The following is a 26,828-nucleotide window of genomic DNA, read 5'->3' on the forward strand; positions in this document are numbered from 1 at the left end:
CTCTAAAGTAGCATTTCCAAAATGGAGCTCCTTGCCTAGTCTATCCCATCTCAGTAAATGGTAGCTTGGTTGTACCATTTTATATCCAGTCCATTGGCAAATCTGTTGGCTCTACCTTGGAAATACAGTCAGCCCTCTGTATCCATGAGTTCCGCATCCATGGATTCAACTAACCTTGGATCAAAAATATTCATGAAAAAAAATGGATGGTGGTGTCTGTACTGAACATGCACAGACTGTTTTTCTTGTCATTATTCCCTAACAATATAGTATAGCAACTATTTACATAATATTTACATTATATTAGGCATTATAAGTAATCTAGAGTTGATTTAAAGTATATGGGAAGGTGTGCATAGGTTATGTGTAAATACTATGCCATTTTATATAAGGAACTCGTGCACCCATGGATTTTGGTATCTGTGAGAGGTCCTGGAATCAATCGCCCACAGATACTGAGGGACCACTGTATACCTGGAATTCAAGAACTTTTCTAGGGCAAGCCCCCACCATCACTCACCGATTTGCAATAGCCTCCTAGCCAGACTCCTGGCTGCCAGTCTTGCTGTCCAACAGCCAGATGGTTTGTAGACAACAAAAGTCAAATCACATCACTCCTCTGAATTCCAGGTCTTTACCTGGCCCTTCAAGACCCTAAAGCATCTACTTGCTGTCTACCTTACGCCCAAAGGGAAAACAAAACCAACTTTAAACACCCTCACTCCCACCCTGAGACTACAGCCATTTACCCCCGGCGGGCGGGTCCCCAGCAGGCTAAACCCATTTCCACCTCAGGACATTTGCACCTGCTGTCCCCTCTGCTGAGGATGTCTTTCCCCGAACTGTACCCTTAACTAGTTCCTGCCCCTAATCAGCAGGGACTTCTCTTACCACCCATATTAAATAGCACAAAGTAGAAAGTTTTCAAAATAAAAAAAAAACTAGTTGGGAAGGACATAATTCAAACCCTTATGGCTTCCAAAGTAAAAGAAAAATTTCTGTTGAAAGAAAGGATGAAAGAATGAATGAATGTTAGCCCATTGCCCAAGCTGTACTCCCAGCTTCCACACACAGGGCAGATACACAGATGGCCTGGGGACAGAAGTCCTACCCCAGCCTTGGAAACTGATAGCCCTGGTAGCCTACCCAGCCAAGAGCAAGGGATTTTAAAGCTCACCAAACTGATGTCACAGTCTTCGTGACAATCTTAAGGATGGGTCTTTAACTTTGCTGGATATTTCGGCCAAGTCCCCAGGATCAGGTTTCCGGAGGTTCTATTGGGTAGAAACATGCTGTGAAATCAGTATCTCTTCCATTTACAACATGCCTGTTGAGGACTCTGTGCTTGTTTTATTTTTAAAAATAGAGTTCAAACATTTAATTTTTAATAAGGTGCCAACGTTTACACAGAGCATTACAATAAAAAACCCAACACATTGCTATGTGGTCGTTCCAACACCAAATGCAAATATATCTCATAAAAGTCGCACGCAGGCTCATTCCCAGCACCTCTAGGATGGCAAATAAATAGTTATTACTGCGCTGGTGAAAATGGGGTCTGGTTAATGTTTCCCAAGTCAGATATACAGGCTCCCTCCTCATGTAAATCATTTCAAAGGCTAGAAGCTTAGCCTGATAAAACACTGCCCATGTGAAATTAAAATGAAAGCATAATATTACAATTACGTGTAATTCAATCGTTCTCCTTGGGTTTCTCATCTTCTCCAGCTCAGCATCTGATAATGAATACTAAGCAGAATTTGCACATGCTGATAATTTAAAGTAATCAGCTCTCACCTAAGTGAAACAAACTGCTCTAAAATTTTCAGTTTCTGTGACTTATTAGGGCTCAAAATGTATCTATTTACATGTCTTCTCCTTTGTAAGGTCTTTGGAAAGGATTGAATAGAGAACTTTGAGACTGCCTGGTTCCAAGGAACAGCAGGCACTGAATACCGAATGGCTGACTTCTAGCACATTTACCTTTCCCTAAAAGCCACGCAAGCACCCGCATTCCCAGGGGATGTGCTGAAAAACACTTACAAGAAATGCACGTCACTTCCAGGATCCCGTTTATTTGGTGTCCTACTACAACACATTTCCTTAGTTAATAGCAAGGGAGAGCAAGAAACAGGCAATGGACCTCACTGGAGAGCTCCTCTCCACAACGTACTCATGGTTTTATACATTAAAGACTGACTCAGAAAGAATCCAGAAAAGTTCGACAAATGTCTAAAGCCTTTGGTTCTGGAAAAGAAAAAATTATTCTGAAAGATGTTTATTTTCCCTCCATGCCCCAGTTCTGTTCACCCTATTACCAGGTAAAGTGGACTGAAGTTCTACATTTGGATATAGCAAATACCCTCAGAATCCCTACCCTTGTACTCCTACGAGAAAGAGTGACAAAGAGCATGGCAGCATGTTCCCCGTGGAGTTTGAAAGAGACCGCGGGCCCCTGAGTGAGTGGACCGCATGGCTGAGTCAGGGCCCCATGTGAGGAAGGCCATTCACTGCAGTAGTCTCCACTGCCAACTCCCCATCTTTGACCTTCGCCTGCCCGCCTGACCCTGGCCTTTTGTTGAGGAGAGTCTGAACGCCACAACAAGCTAGAGGCTCAATCAACTTGCAAAGATAAATAGGACTGGGTTATTTCAGTCAAGTAACCCTTCCAGTTGCTTCTCATAAATTCATGGACATCTCTACACTAAGCACTGGGGAGGACACAAATCCCAAGTTCCCCCTCAGTGACCTTGGCCCAGAATAAACTATCCCCTCATCCCCTCCATGGCCTCAGCAGGATTAGAAGGAAATTCTGTGGTTTCACTGACCTTTGGCTATCTTTTCACTGTTTCATGTTCCCTTTTGAGGCTACTAGCTTCAGCTAAAAGGACCTCCTGGATTCAATAAAGCCAGGCTATGACTAATACTTTCTTTCCCATTACAGGCGGCTCCGAGGGGACCACACGGGAATAAGAGGAGGACTACATGGAGCAATCTTTAAGACTTTTTAGGATTTAAAGTCCAAGAGAATCCAGTTTCACTTGCAAATGTTCCGTGGTAACCCCAATAACAACACTAACATTAGCAGCTGTTACTCAATGCATACGTGCTGTAAATGAGACAATGAATTTCATTCTATTATAGGACCAAAGATTAAATTCTCTATGATTGCCTGGATATTTCCACGCTGGCATGGCTATTTCATGTTACTTTGGAGGGGGCCAATGAATTACAGAAACAAATTGCTGATGCATCCTCTGACTTAAAATTTTTTAACTCAGAGAAAATATATTTTTGCACGTTAACTAGAAGTTTCATAGAAACCCACTTGTAGCTAGGTTTTTATCAAAATTGAAAATTCTCATTAGAGCTAAGAAATGATGGATTCTGATAAGGAATTCTGGGTCAAATCTGAGAGAAGGGGTGGGGAGCAGGCAGGTTAGATAGAAGAGCATTTGCAAGGGTTCAGCAAGACAGTAGACAGGAATGGTGATGACAGGGACACAATGATGGCCTCCAGTACAGCAGACATCTTCCCCTCCCAAGGACCAACCCCCCTTCCTTATAAGAGTACTAGAATTTCGTTCAGAGAGCAATGTGCCTAGCTAAAAATTTTCCTTCCCACACTAGTGTGCAGCTAGGAGGAGCCACGTGACAGATTTCTAGCCAATGGACATGAGATGAGCGCCTCTGGGAAAGCTTTGCTTTCCTGATGGAGACACTGCATCTTGTGACTTACCTCTTCCTCCCCCCTCACTTAGAAAGCAGACATGACACCCAGAAGTTCAGCAACCATCTGGCGACTACGAGGCAATAAGCAGAAGGACAAAGGGTAAGGATGGTGAAAAAGAAATACCAAAGGAGTGTGGATCCCTGGTGACATTATGGAAACAGTCCTGAAGTGTCCACCTCCCACGCTTATTCAGCCCTTCACTCTCTCTTGAGTTTTCTGCTACTTGCAGGCAAATGCGCACCTCACCGATACATCACTAACCAATGACACTGAGATTGGAAAGGATGAGGATGATTCTGTGAAAAGGGAGGGACAAAGACGAAAGTGAAAGGGCAAGTGGGATCAATCCTATTTACACAGATCACACAGTGGACCTAAGACATAGCTTAACTCCTTCCTGCAGAAAAGACAGTGGTCCTGACTAAAAGAACAGATGTGTCATTAAGTTCAAATACAAAGATGCCCAGTACTCAAACTGGCTGTATAAAAGTTAATGCTGTCCTCCTGTGCTGTGATTGCTAGTAGGAAAGTGCATGCTCATACATTAAAACTGGACGTTTTGCATCCTACAGAGAAGAGAATGGAACAGATAGAGAATCAATTTAGTATTTCTCTTGCAATCCATTTGGAGGAGTTCCCACTGAGAAGTCGTATGCCTTGCCCTCTCCACAGCTGTATCTGATAAGACCTGAGAGGAAAAATAAGTAGTAACACTGGCAGCCTGTTTTGACTCTTGCATATGCTACTTGGAAATTAAAGCACACTTATGGCAGGCAGGGGGCACACAGGCTGCGGCCCATGGAAGTGCTGAGCTGATCAGTACTTAAGAATGCACAAGCACAGCAATAAATAAATGAAGCAAATGCAATGAGGATGCAAAGCAATGATGGGGTGTGTACACCCTCAAAATAAGGACACGTTCCTTTGTATGGAAGGAGACAGGGCAGCACTACACACTCCAGTAGTTCATTGTGCAGTCTCAGGACGCTGGTCTTGCATAGAGAAATGATTTCTTCACACTCATCATGCTGGGCACCCGTGATGTTGGTTCAGACACTGACGGAGAAGCCAAATAAGAGGCTAAGAACAGGAGCAAGAAACGGGATGGTCGGGAGCGGACCCACTAGCATATTTACAGCTTTTCACTGTGTTCAAATGTAATTTCTTTTTCTTTTCCAGCAAAGCAAGTGTAAATGTCTTTCATATGACTCAGTAACATAGCAGCAAAACTTCAGGAACCAATAAATAGGGACACCGACATGCTGATACCCCTTTGCCTTTTGGACTCAAAGCTTCACGTGTGTTAGTAAGGTACAGACATCAGCCTTGAGCAGAAGGGGTAAAAGTTTCTCGATTGGGCATTTGTGTTCCACGTCCTCGTACAGACCACACCACCTACGCCCACCCACGGGCCCTCGCAGCAGTCAGGAACGCATCAGGAAACACAGTTTGAAACTCATACGGGGTTAAAGCTATAAAATGCTTATTCATGGATGTTTTTGTTTTTGTAAAAAAGATTTCATTCTTCTTCCCCTTCTTTCAAACAAAACTTCTGTTTCTGCTGTCCTCAGTGCATGATTTTTCATTGGGATAATGATGCATCATTTGTTTATTTCTTTTAAAATGACATAGTCAGTGTTTTTCTCAAAATAAGTGCCACCTTGTTAATTAAACATGATGGATTCAGGGTCCTGGTTTGCCATCTGGGCCATATGTCTCAGAACATCCTTTTTCGTGATGATGCCAAGAAGTCTCCTGAAGAAGAAACAAAATAGGGAAAAGAGGTCAACACTGCAATATGGCCTCATCCCTGTCCCTAAGCCCTCATGCCTTTCCCACCGGAGCATAGGGACAGGGACAGACAACGTTTCCTAGCCTCCCTTGGGGTTGGGCAGAGCCAATGGTGTGAGTTCAGGCCAATGGCCTGTGGGTGGAGGTGACAGATGAAGCTCCCAGGTCTCCTGCGTATTTTCCCATACTCTCTCTCATCTGGCAGCCAGGGCCAGAGGAGCCAGTAAAGGACTCTGAGGTCACAGAGGATTGACTCAGGAGCCACCAGATTCAAGGACCTGGGTCCGTGAATAACTGTATGATCCAGAGCCCAAGCCTGCTGCAACTCACATTGGATGTGATGTGTGAGAAAAATAAACCTTTACTGCGTTAGGCCACTGAGATTGCAAACTTGTTTACTACAGCAGTAAACCTACAATGAGTAATATAGTCTCTTAAATTTCAAGACTGTAATTAATTTAAAAAGGGTTTATGAAAGCCACTGTCAAAACTTGACCATACCACAGAAATTCCAAGTATAAGGTATTTTACGTATAAAAAATTTTAAGTATAACATTAAAATTGATTCTATTTTTCATTCTGTCTTACTGGAAGGATAAACTTTGACATTGATCTCAGACCCTACATGTAAATTGCTTCCTCTTCAAAAATTCCATTGCTTTCAACTTACAAAAACAATGGCACTTACCAGGGTCCCTTGTATAAGGCCACCTAGACAGTATATCACACAACTCCAGGGAACACTGTTCACAAACAATGCAATGTAAATAGTTCCCCCTGGAGCGCACATTTATACAACCTTTCACAGCAACTCTTGCTTCGTTGTTTTATTAAACGACCACCTTTGGGGGAACAAATCATGCCCCCTGGGTAAAGTGAAAGGTTTAAAAGAAGAGGACATGCACAACTTCTTTGGAAAAAAAGAAGTTCCATTGCCAAGAGAGTCTGCAAAATACTGTTTACTGTATCTTCCCCATATCCAGGAAAAGGGGAATGGGGACACAAACGACAGCAGTGTCACTTTGGAATACTGTATAGCCATTAAAGTGACGGTTTCTACTCTGTGTTTATGTAAAAGGATATACAAAAAAAAATTTAGAAAACACAATTGTAATACACTGTCATTTAAGTAAAGCCAAATTAGTCGAATTTACCTCTAACAGGTAGTGACTACGAAGAGGGCATGTAAATATTCAAAGTGGTATTCAAATCAGTTACACCTGGTGAAACTGATGCTGATTAGTGAAACTGTCAGGACAGAATTCTGACTTTTTTGTTTCTGACCACACTAGACCTTAAACAATCTTGGGAAGTTATTTATTTCTTGTGTTGCCCCTTCCCTTCCACCTCACAGGAACGTGTTTAGGAGGGAGGAAAATAGCAAAAGCAGTCTTTAAAAGCATGCAAAACAAAAAGATTAATGATGATAAGGATTGCAAAAACATTGAAAGAAAATGTCCTGACTCTACAGTGATTGTTTTTTTTAAGAGATAGGGTTTCACTCTGTTGCCCAGGCTGGAGTGCAGCGGATAGCTACACTGTAACCGTGAACTCCTGGGCTCAAATGATCCTCCTGTCTCAGCCTTCCAAGTAGCTGGGACTACAGGCCCCAGCTATTTATTTATTTTTATTTATTTATTTATGTCATGACAGGGTCTCGCTCTGTTGTTCAGGCTGGTCTCGAACTCCTGGCCTCATGTGATCCTCTAGCCTCGGCCTCCCTAGGTGCTGGGATTACAGGCGGGAGCCACTGTGCCCAGCCTATTGTGATAATTTTTTAAATAGGAAGGAAATACTTAATAAATGTGGAAAGCAAGATAGAATTAGACAATCAACATTTTGCAGCCCCCAATGTAATAGTTTAGCCAATAATTATCAATGGATACTCAAACCATTGAGTAAATGGTTGCTGGAAAACAGAAAATTCACAGTCTCAAAGTATTGTTATACAGATTATGCACAAAGAGAAATATGTCCCTTTACGATGGAGGGCTCTGGCTATCACCATCTCACCCAGGTGATGGAGCTTACCATCAACTAAGTCAGAAAAGCTGACGCTGTAGTATCTCCTATGTTGGAATGCTGCCAAAAATTACTTAAACCAGATATTAGTAGAATCATGAGGAACCAACTGGACAGATCAAGAATGTAAGACTACTGGTCTGGACTCTTCAAAGAAAATCTATGACATAAAAAATAAACCGGCCGGGCGCGGTGGCTCACGCCTGTAATCCTAGCACTCTGGGAGGCCGAGGCGGGTGGATCGCTCAAGGTCAGGAGTTCGAGACCAGCCTGAGCAAGAGTGAGACCCCGTCTCTACTAAAAATAGAAAGAAATTATATGGACAACTAAAAATCTATATAGAAAAAATTAGCCGGGCATAGTGGCGCATGCCTGTAGTCCCAGCTACTCGGGAGGCTGAGGCAGTAGGATCGCTTAAGTCGAGGAGTCTGAGGTTGCTGTGAGCTAAGCTGACGTCACGGCACTCACTCTAGCCTGGGCAACAAAGTGAGACTCTGTTTCAACAAAAAAAAAAAAATAAAAAAATAAACCAAAAAAGGTAGGGAACTGGCCTATACAAAAGATGACAGAGGCAAAACAACTCAACACAATGCATGAATCTTGCTGGAATTCTCGGTTGAAATTTGAATAGAAACCGGATACTGAATGATATATTGGATTATTGTTAATTTTGCGTAATTAGGGTTTGGTGGTCACATAAAAGAATGTCCTTATTCTTAGAAGATGTACACTTCATTCATAATTGCCAAAACTTAGAAGCAACCAACATGCCCTTCAATAGGTAAACGGCTAAACAAACCGTGGCACATCCAAACAATGAAATATTCTTCAGTGATTAAAACAAATGAACTAGCACCTCACAAAAAGATATGGAGGAACCTTAAATGTGTATTGCCAAGTGAAAGAAGCCAGTCTGAAAAGGATACGTACTGAATGATTCCAACTACATATATGCAACATTCTGGAAAAGGCAAAACCATGGAAAGAGTAAAAAGATCAGTGGTTGCCAGGGGTTGGTGGGAGAAAGGGAGGGATAAATAGGCAGAGCATGGGGGATTTTTAGGGCAGTGGAACTACTCTGTGTGATACGGTAATGGTAGACACCTGACACTATGCATTGGTCAAAATCCACAGATATATACAACAGCAAGAGTATACTCTAATGTAAACTACAGACTTTAGCTTATAATCATGTATCAATATCGGTTCATCAATTGCAATAAATATGACACACTAAGATGGCAGCAACAGAGGGACTGTGGGGGAGGAGGGGATACATGGAAACTCTCCGTACTTTTTGCTCAATTGTTCTATAAACCTAAAACTGCTCTAAAAAATAGTCTATTAAAAAAAAAAGCAGAAAAAAGTGGTTGCCTGAAGGGAGAAGAGGGCTGGTGAAAAGGGACAGAGCCAGGAATTACTGGTTTTCATTCAAGCTCTTTAGGGCCACTTGACTTTAACCATGTTCATGCATTACTTTAAATACATTTCTATAATAAAACTTATCAAAATGCAGTAAAATTGAAGATGCCTCATAAAACAAAATGCTGCTCCACTAACCCTACCAGGCAGAGTCTGCATCCTTGTGTTAGTCTGCTGGGCTGCCATAACAAAGTACCCCAGGCTGGATGGTTTGAACCACAAACACTTATTTCCTCACAGTTCTGGAGGCTGGAAGTCCCAGATCAAGGTGCCAGCAGGGTTGGTTTCTCCAGAGGCCTCTCTCCTTCGCTTGCAGTTAGCTGCCTTCTCACAGTGTCCTCACATGGCCATTTCTCTGTGTGCACACATCCCTGGTGTCTCTTCTTCTTCATGTAAGGACACCAGTACTATTGGATTAGGGGCCTACCCTTATGTCCTTTACCCTTGATTACCTCTTTAAAGGCCCTATCTCCAAACACAGTCACCTTGCGGGTTAGGGCTTCGACACAGGAATTTGCAAGTGGGGGACACTCAGTCCATAATAATCCTCACACTCCCTCTGCATTGCACAGCTGCAGTAAAACCAGCCCTCTGCGTGCTTCCCTTTGTATACCATGTGAAATTCTAAAATGTATACAGTAAGATATACAGAACTGATTTAAATAAACCTAGCTTGTTCCCCACATGTTGGTACAATCCTGCAGCAAGACACGCCTAAAGGAGACATGCTATCACTCTTCTTTGCAGTGAGACGCTGGGTTTTCTTGGGAAGCCCGTCTGCAAGTATGAACACGGCAGATGGAATCAGGGCCCAACAAGGGCTCTGGTCTGCTCATGCAGGAAAGTGGCTGGGTCCAGCTGGCAGATCCTAGAAATGCTTCTTTCCATCCTGATTTGTCTTAGTTGCTTGGGGGTCAACTGTCATAACAAGGACCCATCACATTCAATCAACTAGACAGAAAAATTTTCTCAAGGGCACCATTACCCAATACTTGGCCAAATCACCGTGCTTCTACGGCTGCAGAAGCTTCAGTGAGGCCCTGTCTCATTAGAGTTGCCCTTTGGCCTTGGCTGCCATACATGGCTGCTGCAAAGGGCAGCCCAGGCCTGCGGACCTGAGGCATGTCGGGGGCTTAGAAGCCCCATAAGGAAAAGAGGTTTCCTCCCAGGGTGAGATGGATTTTGTTCCAGCTCTGATGATTCTAATTGATTTTAAGGGAGCAGTGATAGCGTGGAGAGGTGGCTTTGTTACTGGGCAGGGCCTCTATTTAAAGGCAGGTGGGTGTGCCCAGTGAGGCCCCCCTGTGCACTAGCAGTGAAATGCAGCCACCTGGGTCTATAGCACTCCTCCTACACCTCCTGGCCCCAGGAAGGCTTTATCCAGGGTTTCTCCACCTTGGCACTAGTGACATTGGAGCTGGATAATTCTTTGTCGTCGGTGGGCTGCTCTGTGCATTGCAGAACATAGAGCGGCATCCCAGCCTCCACCCACTAGATGCCAGTAGCACCCCCATCCCCCACTGTGACAACCAAAATGTCTCCAGACAATGTCAAATGTCTCCTGTGGACTGCGGGCAAAATCCTCCCTGGTTGAGAACCACTGCCCAGATTAAAAAGTACTGAAATATTTCTATGCCAGTTGGTTCACAGCTACTGAGCTGGACACCCCAGGATGTCATGTGACTTCTAGAACTCCCCTGAGCTCCCCAAAATTCATAACTGGCACAAACTGGTACCAGTTAATATCTGGCACCCCTCCTTTCACTGTCAGTCCTGGCTGGAGCTTTCAAAGAAGAGTGAGCCTCTGTGGGTGAACAACACACTATTAGCGTGGAGCACAGAAATCCCATTATGTGGCCCCATCCTCAGTATTTTATTGAGCAGGTATTCCGAAGTGCAGACATTCCAGGAACCTGTAAACTTAGAAACGCTGCTGCATAACCTCCATCACCCCCAGACCCACTCTTCATGGCTGTTGGCCCCAGCTGCTGCTGTGTGGAGGGCACTGAGTCCTCAGGGGCCAGGGTCAGCTGTCAGGGTGTCCACCAAAGGCCCTTGACAGCACTCTCTCCACACCACTCTGCCCGGTGCCTGGCAGCTGACTGCGTCTCAGGAAACAGGAGACCTAGAAGAAGCCCAGATGGGCCTGGCTCTGCTACCGATGCCCTTCAACCCTCAACCCGGAGCAGTGTTTGGCCTCCTCAGGTCGCATATCCGCATTTGAAAAATAAAGGGAATCCAAAGGCCCATTCAGCTAATGAGCTGACAAGCAAACCATGGTCTATCCAGACAACAAAGATTATTCAGCCATAAAAGGGAATGAAGTACCGAAACATTTTCAACATGGAACCTTGAAAACGTGCTGCTCAGCAAAAGAAGCCAGACCCAAAAGGCCACACAGCACTTGACTGCATTTACATGAAAGGTCCAGAACAGGCAAGCCCGCAGAGACAGAGTAGACGAGTCGCTACCAGGGGCTGTGCTATGGGAGGCGATAGCTAAGGGGTGCGGGGTCTCTTTCTGGGGTGATGAAAATGTTTTAAAAGTGTGGTAATGGATGCACAACTTGTTTTCTACTAAAAACCACTGAATTGTACATTTTTAACTGGTGAATTTACAGTATGTGAATTATTTCAATAAAGCTGTAACATAAATAGATAGATAGATAGATGATAGAATAAACGTAGTGCCCCATGTGCTATACAAAGTCCCACTCACCATCCAGATGCTAAGAACCTGGTGACGGGAACAAAAGTGACTTCACTCTCAGAAAGTATCACTGCAACACGAAGGGCAAGGGAACAGCAGAAGGATGTTTAAAGAAATAAGCATGTGCAAGTGTTTAGATTTCAACTGACCTTTCAAGTAAAAAAGGAACAATTATAAGGCCAGCAGCTTATACCTATTAAATGCCACTAAGAAAGCCATGATCAGAAAAGAAATCAAAGCAGGTGTGAGCACTTCCATGCACACTGGCAGAGCACTGCAAGGTGTGCTCACCTCGGGTGGGGAAGGGCTCTGCTGCTGCCAGCTAGTGGACAGTCCCGCAGCTTAAACCGCTCTTTCGTCCTCTGACATTTACTTTCCACCAGAAAGCCTAGCTCAGGATGTTCCCTTCTAGAGCGCCCGCCTTGGGTAACACGACTTAAATTGGATTATGTCCACGTTTCTCAGTAGATGACAAGCTCCTTGGCTTTTTTAAAAACACATTTTGAACCCTCTCCAGTTCTCAGTCAAAATAGATGCTTCGTAAGATGTTGATTAAACCAATGTCGCTTTGAAAAAAATATGACTTTTTAGTGATGAGAACACTACTGAAACACACACACACACACATCTCCCGTATCTACAAAGCCTGGGTTTTGTTTCCTTATCTTCACCCTGGAGACAGTATCAAAAGATCAGGCATTTGCAGTTCTGAAAATCTGCTCCAAAAGCTGTGACTGTAATGCCTAAAAGTTAAGTTGGTTACACTGACACTGGGGAAATATATTCAGGAGCTGCCTTGGGTTCATGCATAAATCGTGCCCTGGCCTGCGACAGTAATTATCACAAAAGAAGAAAGCTGAACATCAACTCAGAAGGAGGCAACATCAAATCCAGCAGGCTTCGTTAGTGGCATGAAATGTCCTATTTGATTTAAATCAAGTGTTTGAACTTCCAGCCCCTTTGGGTAGCAGTTCATCAAGTGAATCCATTGAATTATAAACAGCGAGATCTATGACCACGAACATAATTCAGATTCAAGCAGCTGGGCTCTTCTGAGAAAGCTACCTGGCCCAGGCCCCGTGGACCACCTAGCAGGACTTGGGGGAAATCTGACACCATCTCTCCTACTCACTTTTCCTTTCTAGAACCTTCATAGGGAAAATCTCAACCAAATTCACTCTTAGCCACTGGAGGTTTCCTAGACTCCAACATTCTGGGGACAAAGAATTCTCTGGTCCCTGGTCTAGGTTTATGATTACCCAGGACCCCAGACCCTGAGAAACCCTGCAGATGACCCAGGTCATGGTGATGAGCCCAGGCTCTAGGCCACCTCAAGCGGGGAAGGCACATGGCGAGAGAACACATCAAAAAAGCAAGCTGGCCGGAGACACGCCTGCCCTGGCAAAAAGCCCAAGGAGATGAAAGGCCTCGCAAATGAGGATCCCTTGCCAGCACTAACGTATTGGCATCTGTGTTTGTTTAAAAGATGCAGAGCGAGAAAGTGCGATTTTGCTTTCTCGAAGAACATTCAGAGCCAATTTTAGCACCCAGATCTTCACAAGAAGATCTCATGGGGCTCTGTGGAGGTGTGAGCGGGCGTTAAGGGCAGAATTTCCTGCCTCAACTGAAAATTCCAATGATAACTAACACTGGGTTGTTGTTTTAAAGGAAAGGAGAAACTGCTATACACATGAGATGGCACAGGCGAGCACAGTGGTATTTATGGCAAGCACTGGAAACTCAAATGCATAAATCAACTTCAGTGGTTCCCAAAGTGGGGTCCCCAGACCAGCAGCAGGATCACCTGGGAGCTTGTTAGAAATGCATGTTCTTGGGCCTCACCCCAGACCTCAGGAACCAGTAGCTCTGTGGTGGGGCCCAGAAATCTGGATTTAACCTGGAGGTTTAATCCTCCGGGACATTTTGATGCATGCTCAACTTTGAGAAGCCATTTGAGCTCCTTTAAAAGTCACCAGCAGAAATGACCTCAAACACAAGGACTCATTTATTTTTCCCTACTGGTTGCACCTCCCATGTGCGAGATACTCCTCTGGCTGCAGTCAGAGCTAAGGAGGACACTCATCCTGCCAGCCAGGTGCTCTCTGGGTAAATGTGCAAATATAGTGCCTTGCAGATCCCATACCCCTGTACCCCTGTTACCAGGACAGCAGGAAGAAAGCTGGATGAACAGGATTGTTCATTTAGCTGTACATGGACATCCAGTCCAGGGCCACTCAACTGCAGCACTAGTGACATTCTGGGCCTGATTTTTGTAATGGGGACTGTCCTATGCACTGCAGGACATTTAGCAGCATCCTCTGCCAACTAGATGCCAGGAGCACCCCGCCTCCAGTATGACACACAAAATTGTCTCCAGACATTGCCCAATGTCTCTGGGAAGTAAAACCACCCTGATTGGAAACCACTGGGTTAAACTAGAGTGTGCTGGCTCTGGAAATGTGAACGATGTTAGATAGTTAAGCCTCTGGAGTCTATAAAGGCCTAAACTGTATGGGTTACCGATGTCTCCAAAACCCATTCCCCATCATTCCCCATCTCCTACCCCCAGCCCATAAAGGAATAACATGAGCAGATAACCCTAGGTTCCAGGCTACCCTGACTGAACCAATCCCTTTTACCCAAGATTCTGAGGCTGTGGAACTTGGGACATGCCTCAGAGCCCAAAGAATGGCCTTCAGGAACCTGCACTCTGGTGCTGTTATGGACCCTTGATCATTGCATTGCTGGTTTCCTGGTTTGTGATAACACAAGGCATAAGAATATAGTGGTGGTAGAGACAATGCCATGGGGTCATCAAATCTCTCAGTTCTCAGCCAGGCACGGTGGCTCATGCCTGTAATCCTAGCACTCTGGGAGGCCAAGGTGGGAGGATTGTTTGAAGTCAGGAGTTCGAGACCAGACTAAGCAAGAGTAAGACTCTGTCTCTCCTAAAAACAGAAAAATTAGCCAGGCGTCATGGTGTGCATGTGCCTGTAGTCCCAGCTACTCAAGAGGCTGAGGCAGGAGGATCACTTGAGCCCAGGAGTTTGAGGTTGCAGTGAGCTATGATGATACCACTGTACTCTAACCAGGGCAACAGAGCAAGACTCTGTTTCAAAAAAAAAAATATCTCAGATCTCCAATAATTTTTTTTAGAAAACATAAAGTTGTTTCAAATAGATTGCTATGTTAAGGAACATGAACTTAATATGAATTTCACCTTTCCTTATGCATTTCATCCATAAGAAACTCTAGGTGAATGCAGAGAACTGCACCCAGGAGAACCCAGTGGCATTGGAATACACAAAATGCACACATGCACACCCCCAAACATCCATGAGCTCCCTCAGTTCACACGTGTGTGAGCAGCCACATCCATCCACACCTGCAGTGACAACTTCCCCTCCGTTTTCAGATAACCCTCCTTCTAGCCCTTCTCTGTTTCTTAACCATTTAGCATGTGTAAAATGGCACTACCATTCCTATTAGGTTCCCATCTCTTTTTTTTAAATCTATTACTGAGGAAGTTGAGTGTTGTGCACTTAACTCCATTTTTCCCAGAAGTCCTGTGGTTTGCACTGCTCATTTTTGCATAGTGCTGTGATTTTGAGGAATGCATGTGTCACGTTATAGGAAGACTGGCTGTATCTTCCCCCTGAGCCAAGTACCACCTGGGTGGTAGAAAAGGAATGCCAAGCCCTTCTCTGGCCCCCTCTTTTGACTCAACTGTTCCAGCCTAGACAGCAGTCCAGCCTGGAAGCCTCTCCCCCCTTCCCAGGCTACACCGCGGCCATGCTTTTGGTCCAAAGCTTCCTGTATATTTCCTTCCTGACACATTCACCACAACTTACTGACATCATCTGTCAAGGATTGGTCCACCCCACAGACCTCAAGCTCCCTAAGGGCTAAGACCATGTTTTCTTTGTCTTTTTCTACCCAGAGTCACCGCAGTACACATTCTAGCCACACTGCCTGGCTACTCACCCGCTCCGTGTCACCAGGCACTGCCGGAGCCCCAGTTTCCTGAAGATGTCCACCACCGTCTCCATGGGGGTATGGTCTGTCACCGTGAAAGGGCTGAGGTTCAGGATACGCCGCAGCTTCAGGGGGTGAGGGCTGTTGGCGGGCAGCTCAGGGGGCTCCTCCGTGAAGTACATGATGGAATTGCTCACAATGCCCTCCTGCCTCTGTCTGGCATTCTCTAGAACAGGGTGAGCAGAAACAATGAGCCACACAAAGTCCCTTGCTGAGCAACTCCCCCCCAAACTCCCACATGGCATCTAGAATCCCACAGAAGAGGGGTTCAGAGGACAAACCACACATTATTAATGAGGGGCTTCAGCCAAACATCTTTGAAATTGGCATCTGTCTTTGGCTAATGCCGTACAAGAGTCCCCCTGCTGTGGCCAGATCACGTGTTGCTAAGTCTTGCAAGACGGGCCTGACCAAGATGGTCCTTTGGGGCCCTTCCCTGCTTCGCCTGGACTCCAGGGCACCCAAACAGCCCAGGGCCTCCGTCCGTGCTTTCCTAACACTCTGTCACCTCATCACCTCATCACAGGCTGGAGTCTGACATGACAAGAAACGCACTTAGCTGCTCAGTGACCTTAATCCATTGTTTTTCTTCTTACAAACTAACTTCTAACTGGCCCGAATGGTACTATGAATCCTGAGAGGAACAAGAAACCAATATGACCAGCTCCGGCTCACAGCCCAGAAATGCAGCTCGATCCTGAATATGACCCTCGAGAGCGAAGAAACAACCCCAGAAAAGCTGCACCCCCCACTCCCTGGATCTCCCACCTCAAACATGGGCCATTTTGTGGATGTCTCAAAGAAAGATAGTAAAACTGTTATGGTAGCAATTAGCCTATTTCTGTCTGTCGAAAAGGCCATGTGAAAGAAAGCTGAAGAAAAGTAGGGTAACAGGAACTCATTAGAAATCCAGCTTAGCACAGTGCTAGAAACCCAGGCTATTTTAAGTCACACGTGAAATAAATCCATCAGTCTCAAGATATTTCTCCAAGGCGATTTTCCTTCTGTTGGAATTTTAATCTTTCTTTTGGTTCATGGGAAAAGGTTAGGAAAAATGCACAGCAAAGCTTGCCTTAAAATGGATCCTGGTTTCTATAATACATTTCTTGCCTTCTCAAAGACTATTATTCACCTATACGGTTCTTTCAAAAATAAAATTCTAACTGCTGCTTCTAAGGCCGTTAAGTGCAATAGAGTCCTCTAATGGAAAACTGGTGGCATTTGGGGTCAGGCTGAGTCTGAAAAAGGGTCTCTGTTTCTAAGAGGAATGGAGGGCCTGCTGGGCAACTCTGCACATTATATGGGTCAGGTTAAATCCACTTACATCAAACGGGATATGATTCAACCACAAAACCAGAGAACACTGATGCACAACATGTTTTCAAATGTGGATTCTGCGTGATACACACTGCGTACTTCTAAACCAAGATGGTTCTGTCCTTAAGCTCTAAGGCAGGGAGGCAACAGTCAACATATACTTATTTGCTCATTTTCATAGACCGATTAATTCTCTTAAAGTCCCATGTAATATGATTTCCATCCATTTCAACAATCAGATTGAATGTCAAGATTGGATCAAGCCACAAACCCTAATCAAGAACTGAACACATGGATTTTCTGAACCCCTTATAAAACCAAATACAACTTAGTAAACCATCAATCCACTTGCTAAAATAAATAACAAGTTTGTATCCCCCCCCCACCCTACTGATTGGGTTAGCCCTGACTCTAACCACCGCTAGCTCAATGAACTCTTGCTCACCAGTGCACCCCCAGCGCCTGGACAATGCCTAGCACACCACAGACACAAAACATATTTGCAAATACACACATGAATGAATGAATGAGTAGGTCTACTAAATGGCAGCACATCTGGTTCTGTCAGCCATGTAGAACACAGCCTATTTCATTTAGGCATTAGGATGGAAAGCCCATGAACTATTCACTGCCAAGCAAGAACCACAGGAATCAGCTGAGGTCAGAGCCAGAGATCTGAGTTGCTGCTCCTGGCAACTGCTGCTCTCTTCAGAGAGCTTCTGCTAAGCCACTTTGGAACTCTATTGTAAAGACATACATTAAGGCTTCAAACTTTGGAAGTGGAGGTGCTATGTAAAAGCCAAAAGCTGATGAATGGAAGAAGAACCAGCAAGAAAGCTATTTGCAACTCTCTACTAGGGTGAACCATCTACTCCCAGTTTGGACCAGAAATCTTCATCAGTCACTAAAATGCCTGCAACAAGACTATTGCAGGTAAGTTCACAGAGGGCAGAGATGGTGTACTGTCATCCCTGGGCTCCCAGCTTCTAGGATGGTACCAGCACATGGTGAATGCTGAAGAAATACTTCCTGTATGAAAGAATAAACCAACTAACTCCTCACCCATGGAATGAGCCAGTGCTGTGAGAGAACAGACTCACAGACTCCAGGAACACTTGGAAGCCTGTGTTGGAAAAGAAACCAAAACAATACAGCCCCAAATGCACCTTTTTAAAAGACCTAAAAAGACAAAAAGGAAATACGCTAAATATTAGCCATGGTCTTCTATGCTGATGAGAATGTGGGTGCTTTTTTTATTTTTCCTTTTGCTTCTGATTTCCCTAATATTCTATGAGTGTGTATTACTTTTACTTTTACTTTAAAAATGTAATAAACTGCATTTTTAAAGGTTTTAAAAGTAGTTAAACTATTTTTAAAACTGTCTTTAATGTAGGAGGTTTGTCATATATTCTACTATAACTGGTCTCAGTGGCCACAGCTGCTGAAAAATAATGTAGATTTTATGAGCACCTGCTAAGGTTATTCAACTTGACATTTCACTTCCTAGCAGTCATACATTCATAATGTCAAAGACAGAGAGGGTAATTAATAAAGTGTTGGTAAAAGGAATTTCACAAACTATGATAGGCCAAGAAATTTTAAAAGATTGGAAATAATCACATATCCCATAAGTTACTGAGTAGCTTTAGAGCAATGGTTCTCAACTGGGAGCAATTCTGCCCCCACCCTTGGGGGGGCATTTGGCAATGTCTGGAGACATTTTTGGTTGTCCCAGTAGGGAAGGGCAAGTGCTCCTGACATCTAGTGGGTGGGACCCAGGGATGCTGCTCAACACCCTATAGTGCACAGGACAGCCCCCACCACAAAGAATGACCCAGCCCAAAATGTTAATAGTGCTGAGGTTGAGAACTCCTACTTTAGAGTAATTATGTCTTTATGAAGGTGATATTCCATCATCCTGCTAACTAAAAATTCTTCCATAAGACAGATGTAGTAAACGAGCAAAGTTAAAATGGAAAATTAGAAGCAATCACAGTAGTGGTTAATACGAAGATAATATGATAAAAAAGTATAGACTACATAGAAAACAAAGCAGATTATTTTATGACAAGTTATTGTCTACTAAAGCATGGGGAAGTCCCTCTGCATATATATTTACATATATTTTAACATCCCCAGCAGAATAAAACAGATGACACCACTATTCTCCATGACCTAGTCCAATAATTAACAGCCCTCCTAGGCAGAAACCTCTTAGTCCCTAAATAGCTCATCTGACAGAACTGATACTTTTCTTCATGTTCAGTCTTGGTTGTAGATCCCTTTCTGCAAGTAAGCATCTTCCACATGCTGGAGAATCATTATTAAGTCATCCACCAGACCAAAAAAAAAAAAAAAACACCTGTGAGTTCCCTTAACTCTTCCCTGAAACTCTAACTTTCCTCCCTTTAATCATCTCTGTGGCTTCCCGCTGAGTCCTCTCTGAACCTCTCTCTACTGGCTTAACTGCAGAACTTAAAACAAGAGCCTGAGCCCTGCTGAGTACAGAAAGACCCTCACATTTGCAAAGAGCAATGTAGGTGAACGCCCATTCACCTGCAACCAGGAACCCACGTGGCCCCACATGCTAACTGTGATGGCCAAGAGGGCTGCACTGCCTAGGTGGGGCTCTTTAACCAAGACAACGGCTACATTTTGACATTCCAGGGATGGATTGAAAATAAAACATTTTCAGCTTCATGTGAGCAGTTGCTACAATTTTAAACATGATGTGTAAGAAAAATCCTTATTTACCGCACTTACTATTCTTTTCTTATCCACACTATCTCAGATCTGACTATTTATAATCTTTGCTCCCAGTTCCCTTAAAAAGTGAAATTGGCATGGGATGGTTTCTAGCTAAGTGCTGTCATGTTTCTATATTCATAAAATGGCATAAAATTCCTCAAATGCAAGTCATGAATTTCTCCACCAGAGTACAAGGACCCTTCTATTTCCACAGACCAGGAAAACAGCTTTTTTGATTCCTCAGAGCAAAACACTCCTTGCCTTTCTGCAAACCACATAAATAGCAGCTTCTATACTATTATTGGTCTGATTGAAAGTATATAGGTATTATTTACACTGTGTGGTGCCTCTTCAGACATTCCAAACATAGCTTCACGGAGAGTGCTCCGCTGGCAAGCTTCAATTTCTTCTCTAACCAGTTGATGACAATTACTGCTTCCCACTTGATTACAGTAATGGGTTTCTGCAAAATTAGTAGGCTGTCTCTTAGCAGGTGTGCCTGGAGCTATACAATAGATAATGGATTCTGTGACATTTATTACTTTAGTTTTTAAATTTCAACCTTTGCTTAAAAGATTCTAGGGATTGAATAAATTTTTTAAAGGCTGCTGATTACACTATTTTAAAACAAACCCAACCCTACTTAAACGATTTTCAAAAACTCATTATTTATAAGGCAATTTACACCTTAACCTACCTGTTAAGCAACAGGCCCTATATAATAAAAAGAAGCATCACTGAACACTTAAACACAAACTTGCTACAGTGTCTAAAATATTAAATCAATTCTTGCTTTGGGGGAGGTAAAAATGAGTGTCAAGCTAAAATTGGAGAACATAGCTTATTTAAACTTATTTTTATAAAGACTTTGATCAAGATACTTTAAAGATATTCTAAGAGCTATTTAACATTGGCAAGAGGTTTTAGAAATTGAAGGGAGGTGCCTTAGAAATGAGAAACAAAGAGCAAGAAGAAGCAAGCAGTTGTCTGGTGAAGATGTGTTCACATGGGGCATTCCGCAATCAGACTGGGGAAGGTCCCACTGACAAGCTTCATGAATACTCTGGAAGATGGAATGTATAGCAAAACCGTCACGTGCATATGTGAGCCGTGCCATAGGCCCTGGTCTGCCACTGGATGCTGGGATGTTGTGAAGATCGTGGAGCAAGGATGCAGCGCGGGATGGCATTTGTGTCTGCCATGTGCCAGTGGATGGGCTCTGCTGGACCCTGCCCCTGCTGCATCCTGAGGTCCAGCGGGATCTCACCCTCTGAGGATCACTGCTCCTCCCTGCCTGGGGCTCCCAAGACTCACACCCAGGCCTCTGGCTCTCAGCCCCTCTGTCTTTGGAATCCTCTTACCTCCTACTGCTACCCTTCAAGGCAGGGCAGCCATCCCTAGGCTGATGGGGCCCACAGGCTTGCTTCTCTGAATCACCTGTCTTTGGGGTCCCCCCCGCCCCCGGGCAGCATCTCCTTTTCTCTTCCTGCAACCGAACAGCCTGCCCCCGTGCAGCTGGCTGTAGCTCAGACACAAGGAAGGAAGTCATCACCACTACTGGCTTCTAGCAATGGCTGCTCATTCACCTACACTGGCCTCTAACTGGCAGAATCAGGCATGATGTCAGAAAGTGAAGCAAAAGACTCATGTGGTGGCAAGGGATTGTCTGGGCAAGGCCTCGCAATCTCGGCCAGTTGGTTAGTCTGCCTGAAAGTCTCTCTGAGATCGGCTGAGCCCAGGCAACTTCAGGATCTCACACCTTCTCTCCCTTCTTAGCTTCATCCAATAATTCCCTAAATAGGCAGTGGCAGCAGCTCACCTCCTAGAGCAGGGGTCCCCAATCTACAGTGAGTTGTATAATCATTTCATTATATATTACAATGTAATAATAATAGGAATAAAGTGCACAATAAATGTAATGTGCTTGAATCATCCCAAAACCAGCCCCCCAACCCCAGTCTGTAGAAAAATTACCTTCCATGAAAACAGTCCCTGGTACCGTAAAGGTAGGGGACAACTGTCCTAGAGGGAGTGGGGCTCAGGTCGCTGCTTGTAAATATGCGGTCACTTTCCAGCCAACAATGTCTACCCCGAGACTTGGTTAAACTCTGTCCCTTGGTGTGACTTGGGGACAAGCAGCACCAGCACACGTGGGGAGCTCGTGAGAAACGCAGGGTCTTGGGTCCCAGCCCAGACCTGCTCAACCAGAACCTGCACTTTAACCAGACCTTGGGGTGGCACAGATACATTAAAGCTTGACGTATATTCTCGTGAACCTCTTGGGTGATTTCAGGGGTACAAAGGCTGCCACCGTCTCTCAGGAAAGCCTGGGTACCCGGCTCTTTACTCACTTATCGCAAGGATCAGCTCCCTCCTCTGCGCAAACCCGATGAGGCGCTCAGAGTCTCTGGAGACCACCACAGGGAAGCCGTTGTAGTCAGTCTCCTTGATGAGCGTCTCCACGTCCTCAACTGTCATGCTGTCCTGGGTGAGCACTGACAGCGGTGGCTCTCCCCGCCGGGGCCGCATGACATCGGTGGCCAGCGTGCGGTGCGTGAACTCATCCTTCACGTCGAGAAATGGGTACCCGTTTAAGTGGATGTGGGCCTCGTAGATACCTTCTTTCCCAAAGGCATCTGCTACCCACTTGCTGGTCACGGCCGCCGCCATCAGGGGCACGATGTACTCCAGACCACCGGTTAATTCAAACATGATGACCACCAATGACACCGTCATCCTAGTAACTCCACCTGCAAGGGAAGAGAACAGTGGGATTCTGAAACACAACCCTGGCCCCTCAGGAGGGCAGGATTTAAGGACCCTGACAGGTGGGCTATAAATTCTCCTCACGCTAGTTCCAAGGAGACATTCCCACATGCTGACCGCGCTGGGCCTCTGGAACTGTGGTCAGACTCTGCTAAACGCGGCTTTGAGTCAGGGAGCTGTAAGTTGCATGTGACTGGGGGCTCTGCGCCAGTGAGGCACCTGGGCTGTCTATTCGCCCAGGCCCACACACCTTGCTTCTTGGCAAGTAGATCCTACATGGGCTCCGCAGGCTTCTGACTGAGTGAGCATGGCGCCCTCCCAAAACCCTACACTCCAGAAAATTATAGGGATGCTTAGGAACCATAGACAGGAGAGGGACCCACCTTTCTGTCCCTGAATGGGTGGAGAAGAACCTTCTGCTAATCCATGTTTTTTATTTACAGACAGCCCCTGACTTACAATGGTTCAACCTACAATTTTTGGACTGTATGATGGTGAAAAAGGCACACACATTCAGTAGAAACCTTACTTCAAGTACCTATACAACCATTCTGGTTTTTACTTTCAGTAAAGTATTGGACAGATTACATGAGACATTCAATACTTTAACATAAAATAGGCTTTGTATTAGGTGATTGTGCCCAACTATAGGCTAATGTAAGTGTTGCAAGCACGTTTAAAGGTAGGCTGGGCTAAGCTATGATGTTTGGTAGGTTAGATGTATTCAATGCATTTTTTACTTTGTATATTTTCAACTTACAATGGATTTATCAGGATGTAACCCCACTGTAAGTCCAGGAGCATATATATATATATATATATGTCATTAAATATGAAATTTCTAATTTTGAATCAAAAGTTTAGTTTATTATATCTCAAATAGTAGTACAATTAATCAAAGTATGTGCCTAAACTATCAATACAATTTTGCCATCTTAACAGAAGCCTGGAGAGTGAGTGGTGATGAAATCGCAAAAGGCATTTTCCACAGCTTGTTGGGAATTGAATATTTTTCCTTGCAAGAAGTGGTCCAAAGCTTGGAAGAAGTGGTAGTCAGTTGATGCAAGGTATGGTAAATACAGTAGATGACAGAGAGTTTCCAAGCTCATCATCTGTAGTTTGAACAGCGTTGTTTGTCTGGTCAAGCATTGTCTTGCAAGAGGATTGGCCTGTCTCTGTTGACCAATCTTGGCTGCTTAATCGCAAGCATCCAACTGGTTGCAGTAGACATCCACTGTAATCGACTGACCAGGTTTCATGAAGCTGTAGTGGATAATACTAGCACTGGACCACCAAACAGATACCAGTAGCTTTTTTTGATGAATATTCCATTTTAGACTATGTTTCAGCACTTCGTCTTCATCCAGCCATTGTGTCGAATGCTTGTGATCGTCAAACAGAATCTATTTTTCATCATACATAATAATACGGTATAGAAATGGTTTGCCTTTATGTCATGACAGCAAAGAAAGGCAAGCTTCAAGACAATTTCTCTTGTGACTCTTGTTTAATTCATGAGGTACCCATCTATCCAGCTTCTTTACCTTGCTGATTTGTTTTAAATGGTCCAATATTGCTGGAATAGTAACGTCAAACGTTGCTGCTAATTCACACGTAGGTTGAGATGGATTCGCTTCCACTACAGCTTTTAGCTCATCATTATCCACCTTGGTCTCGGGTCACCCACTTGGCTCATTTTCAATATTAAAATCACCAGAACAGAACTTCTCAAACCATCAACATACTATGCTTTCATTAGCCACATCCTTCCCAAACACTCCGTTGATATTTTGGGCTGTCTGCGTAGCATTAGTTCCATGACGGAACTCATATTTGAAAGTAACACAAATTTTTGACTTATCTACGGTTTCATAAAAATGGCTCTAAAAAAATTTTTAAAAGATAATGACAAGCCAAACTGTGCATTTGAAAGAATGATGACGTACCTTCACAATAAAAACAAAATAAGAAGTGTCAAAGTGAAATGTCAGATACAACTGTCAAACTTAATACTTAAGGAAATTGGACAATTCATACTTAATAATTACATATTTATATATATATATATATAGAGAGAGAGAGAGAGAAACAAGCTATAAGCCTTGGTGTGTTAAGCCACTGAGATTTAGGGGTCTACTTGTGACAGCAGCAGCACAACCTAGCCTATCCTGAGTAATGCAAATGTTCAAGTTCATGTCCTTCCTTGTTCCCAGTCCTCTGAGACAGATTAGCGCCCCCACCCCTCCCTGGCCCCACCTGTGGCCATACCTAGGCAGGCTGCAGCTCCCACCATGGCGTAAAGTCCTGGTGTGACACAGTCTGCCCCAGGTCTGCACCAGTTCCTGAAGATGATCCAGTCATGGTGATGGTAAGCCAGCTGCTCCACGCCGATTCCCACCATCCTGCCTGCCATAGCTCCCACAGCCATGCTGGGGATGAAGAGTCCCGACGGGATCTTGAGGCACACAGAGAAAAGCAGTGTGAGGGACGGAGGCCAGGTTCCCGCTTCACAACCCCGGGGAAACACAGTCCCCCTCGACAAACTTGCATTTTGCTTCAGTCTTCAAAGGAGGCACAACTCTGCAAAATAGGTCAGCTGGGAAAAGGTAGGACAAGTGATCTGACCTGCTTAGTCAGTCGTATCTACTGCAACTTGGAGGGAATGCAATTTTACACTTTCATTCCCTCTCCTTCAAAAGCTAGCCCGTTTCCCTGCTGTGGATTAAAGAATAAGCCCCACTGCAAATCACATTCAAAGTGAGCATCTGTCACTTGAGATACTACTTTCTCTCTCCCCTTGCCATGTCATTCAGACTGGCTTTTAAAATTAAATGTCAAGCCACAGCATGAAATGGAAAAGAAGGACCTGCGACTGCTCCCAAGTAAAATAAAGAAGCTGAATGTGTCACCACAACTGCCCTGGATCTTGCAGAAAACTCTTCGAGGGCTCCCTGCCCTCTGTAGTAGGTGGTGGCCGAACACCTATCAGAGAGACGAGGGAGGCAATTCCCTCTTCCTAACAAAGTGCATTTCCTGAATATTCTGAATATTTTCAAGCCAGGGTAGGAGGAGCAAAGAAATAGACAATGTAAACTAAAAGATCTTGGTAGTAGCGTGTCTTCTACTTTGCTGAATGAAAATACATTTTCGTTTATCTAGTGACCAAACATGCGCTGTAGAACACGCCTGATGCCCTTGTTCACTGAGATTACCCATGACCACCGATCCTGAGCAGCTACACTTACACCTGCCCGACTGGTCACCCATCTGAGGGTGGAAGAAGATCTTTAGCCTAATTCAAGTTAAGTTTAGTGTGATTTCTAGAGTTTAGAACATTGCTTAGGTCATTGTTTCTTTCTGAGTTTCCCCTCATTCCACAGTCACTTAAACCCCTATAACTCCAAAGTAGACTTCTCTCACCAAGCACCAAAAGATGCTTCTAGCATCTTCCTCAGACACAAGAATAAATCCCTCTGTTAGGAGATGATGGGTCAGAGATGGTCAACTATTTCATAAGTCTATATATCCTTGTTCTTAAGGCACAAATTCAGGTTTGTGTTTGGCCACTACACAGTCAGGTACACAATTTCTTAGACTTTTTTAAAAGAGGAAATTCATAGAAATACCACACAAAAGGAACACAACAGGGGGCTCTGGGGGTGGGTAATGTTCTGCTTCTGGTCCTGGGCGCTGGTTACACAAATGTGTGTGTTTTGCTCAAATTCATTGAGCTGTACACGTCTACATGAATGATATACTCTAATAAAAGTTTTTGAAAGTGGGTAATAATGGCACTATTCATAATAGCCAAAAGGTAGAAATAACCCAAATGTCATCAAAGGATGAGTGGGTAAACAAAGTGAGAGAGAGTCACAGAATGACATACTATTTAGCCATTAAAATGATGAAGTACTGACACATGCTACAATGTGGATGAACCCTGAAAATATTGTGCTATGAAAAAAGCCAATCACAAAAGGCCACACATTACATGATTCCATTTATGTGAAGTGTCCATGTGAAGTGTCCAACCACCAAGATTAGTGGTTGTCAGGGGCTGGGGTCGGGGAGAAGGCGAGTGACTGCTAATGGGCAGGGATCTCCCTTTGGGGGGAAGAGGAAGTTCTGACACCAGATAGAGGTATTGGCTGCACATTATGACTGTAGGTAATTCCACTGAACTGTACACTTTAAAATGCTCAATTTTATGTTTTGTGAATTTTACCTCAATTTTTTTTAAAAAGCAATAACTTAATGCCAGTTTCCATAAAAGAAAGCTCTTTAG

The 26,828-nt window shown here is 44.2% G+C and overlaps 1 protein-coding gene across 8 annotated transcripts in view; it reads right to left on the minus strand.

Annotated features, from left to right (window-relative positions):
* CLCN4 (chloride voltage-gated channel 4) overlaps nucleotides 1–26,828 on the minus strand; it is a 100,900-nt gene that overhangs the window by 19,531 nt on the left and 54,541 nt on the right. For 6 of the 8 annotated variants that reach the window (XM_069463894.1, XM_069463899.1, XM_069463900.1 and 3 more), the window contains 4 exons: nucleotides 24,812–24,998; nucleotides 22,129–22,527; nucleotides 15,662–15,878; nucleotides 1,178–5,488 (listed from right to left, as the gene is read on the minus strand). In XM_069463894.1, coding sequence (XP_069319995.1) covers nucleotides 5,398–5,488; nucleotides 15,662–15,878; nucleotides 22,129–22,527; nucleotides 24,812–24,998 — 894 coding nt within the window. In that variant the 3' untranslated portion in view covers nucleotides 1,178–5,397. The remainder of the gene's footprint in view (nucleotides 1–1,177; nucleotides 5,489–15,661; nucleotides 15,879–22,128; nucleotides 22,528–24,811; nucleotides 24,999–26,828) is intronic. The other 2 variants (XM_069463897.1, XM_069463895.1) reach the window with 2 other exon arrangements.

The sequence above is a fragment of the Eulemur rufifrons genome, chromosome 30 (assembly GCF_041146395.1).
Source record: "Eulemur rufifrons isolate Redbay chromosome 30, OSU_ERuf_1, whole genome shotgun sequence".
Lineage (NCBI taxonomy): Eukaryota > Metazoa > Chordata > Mammalia > Primates > Lemuridae > Eulemur > Eulemur rufifrons.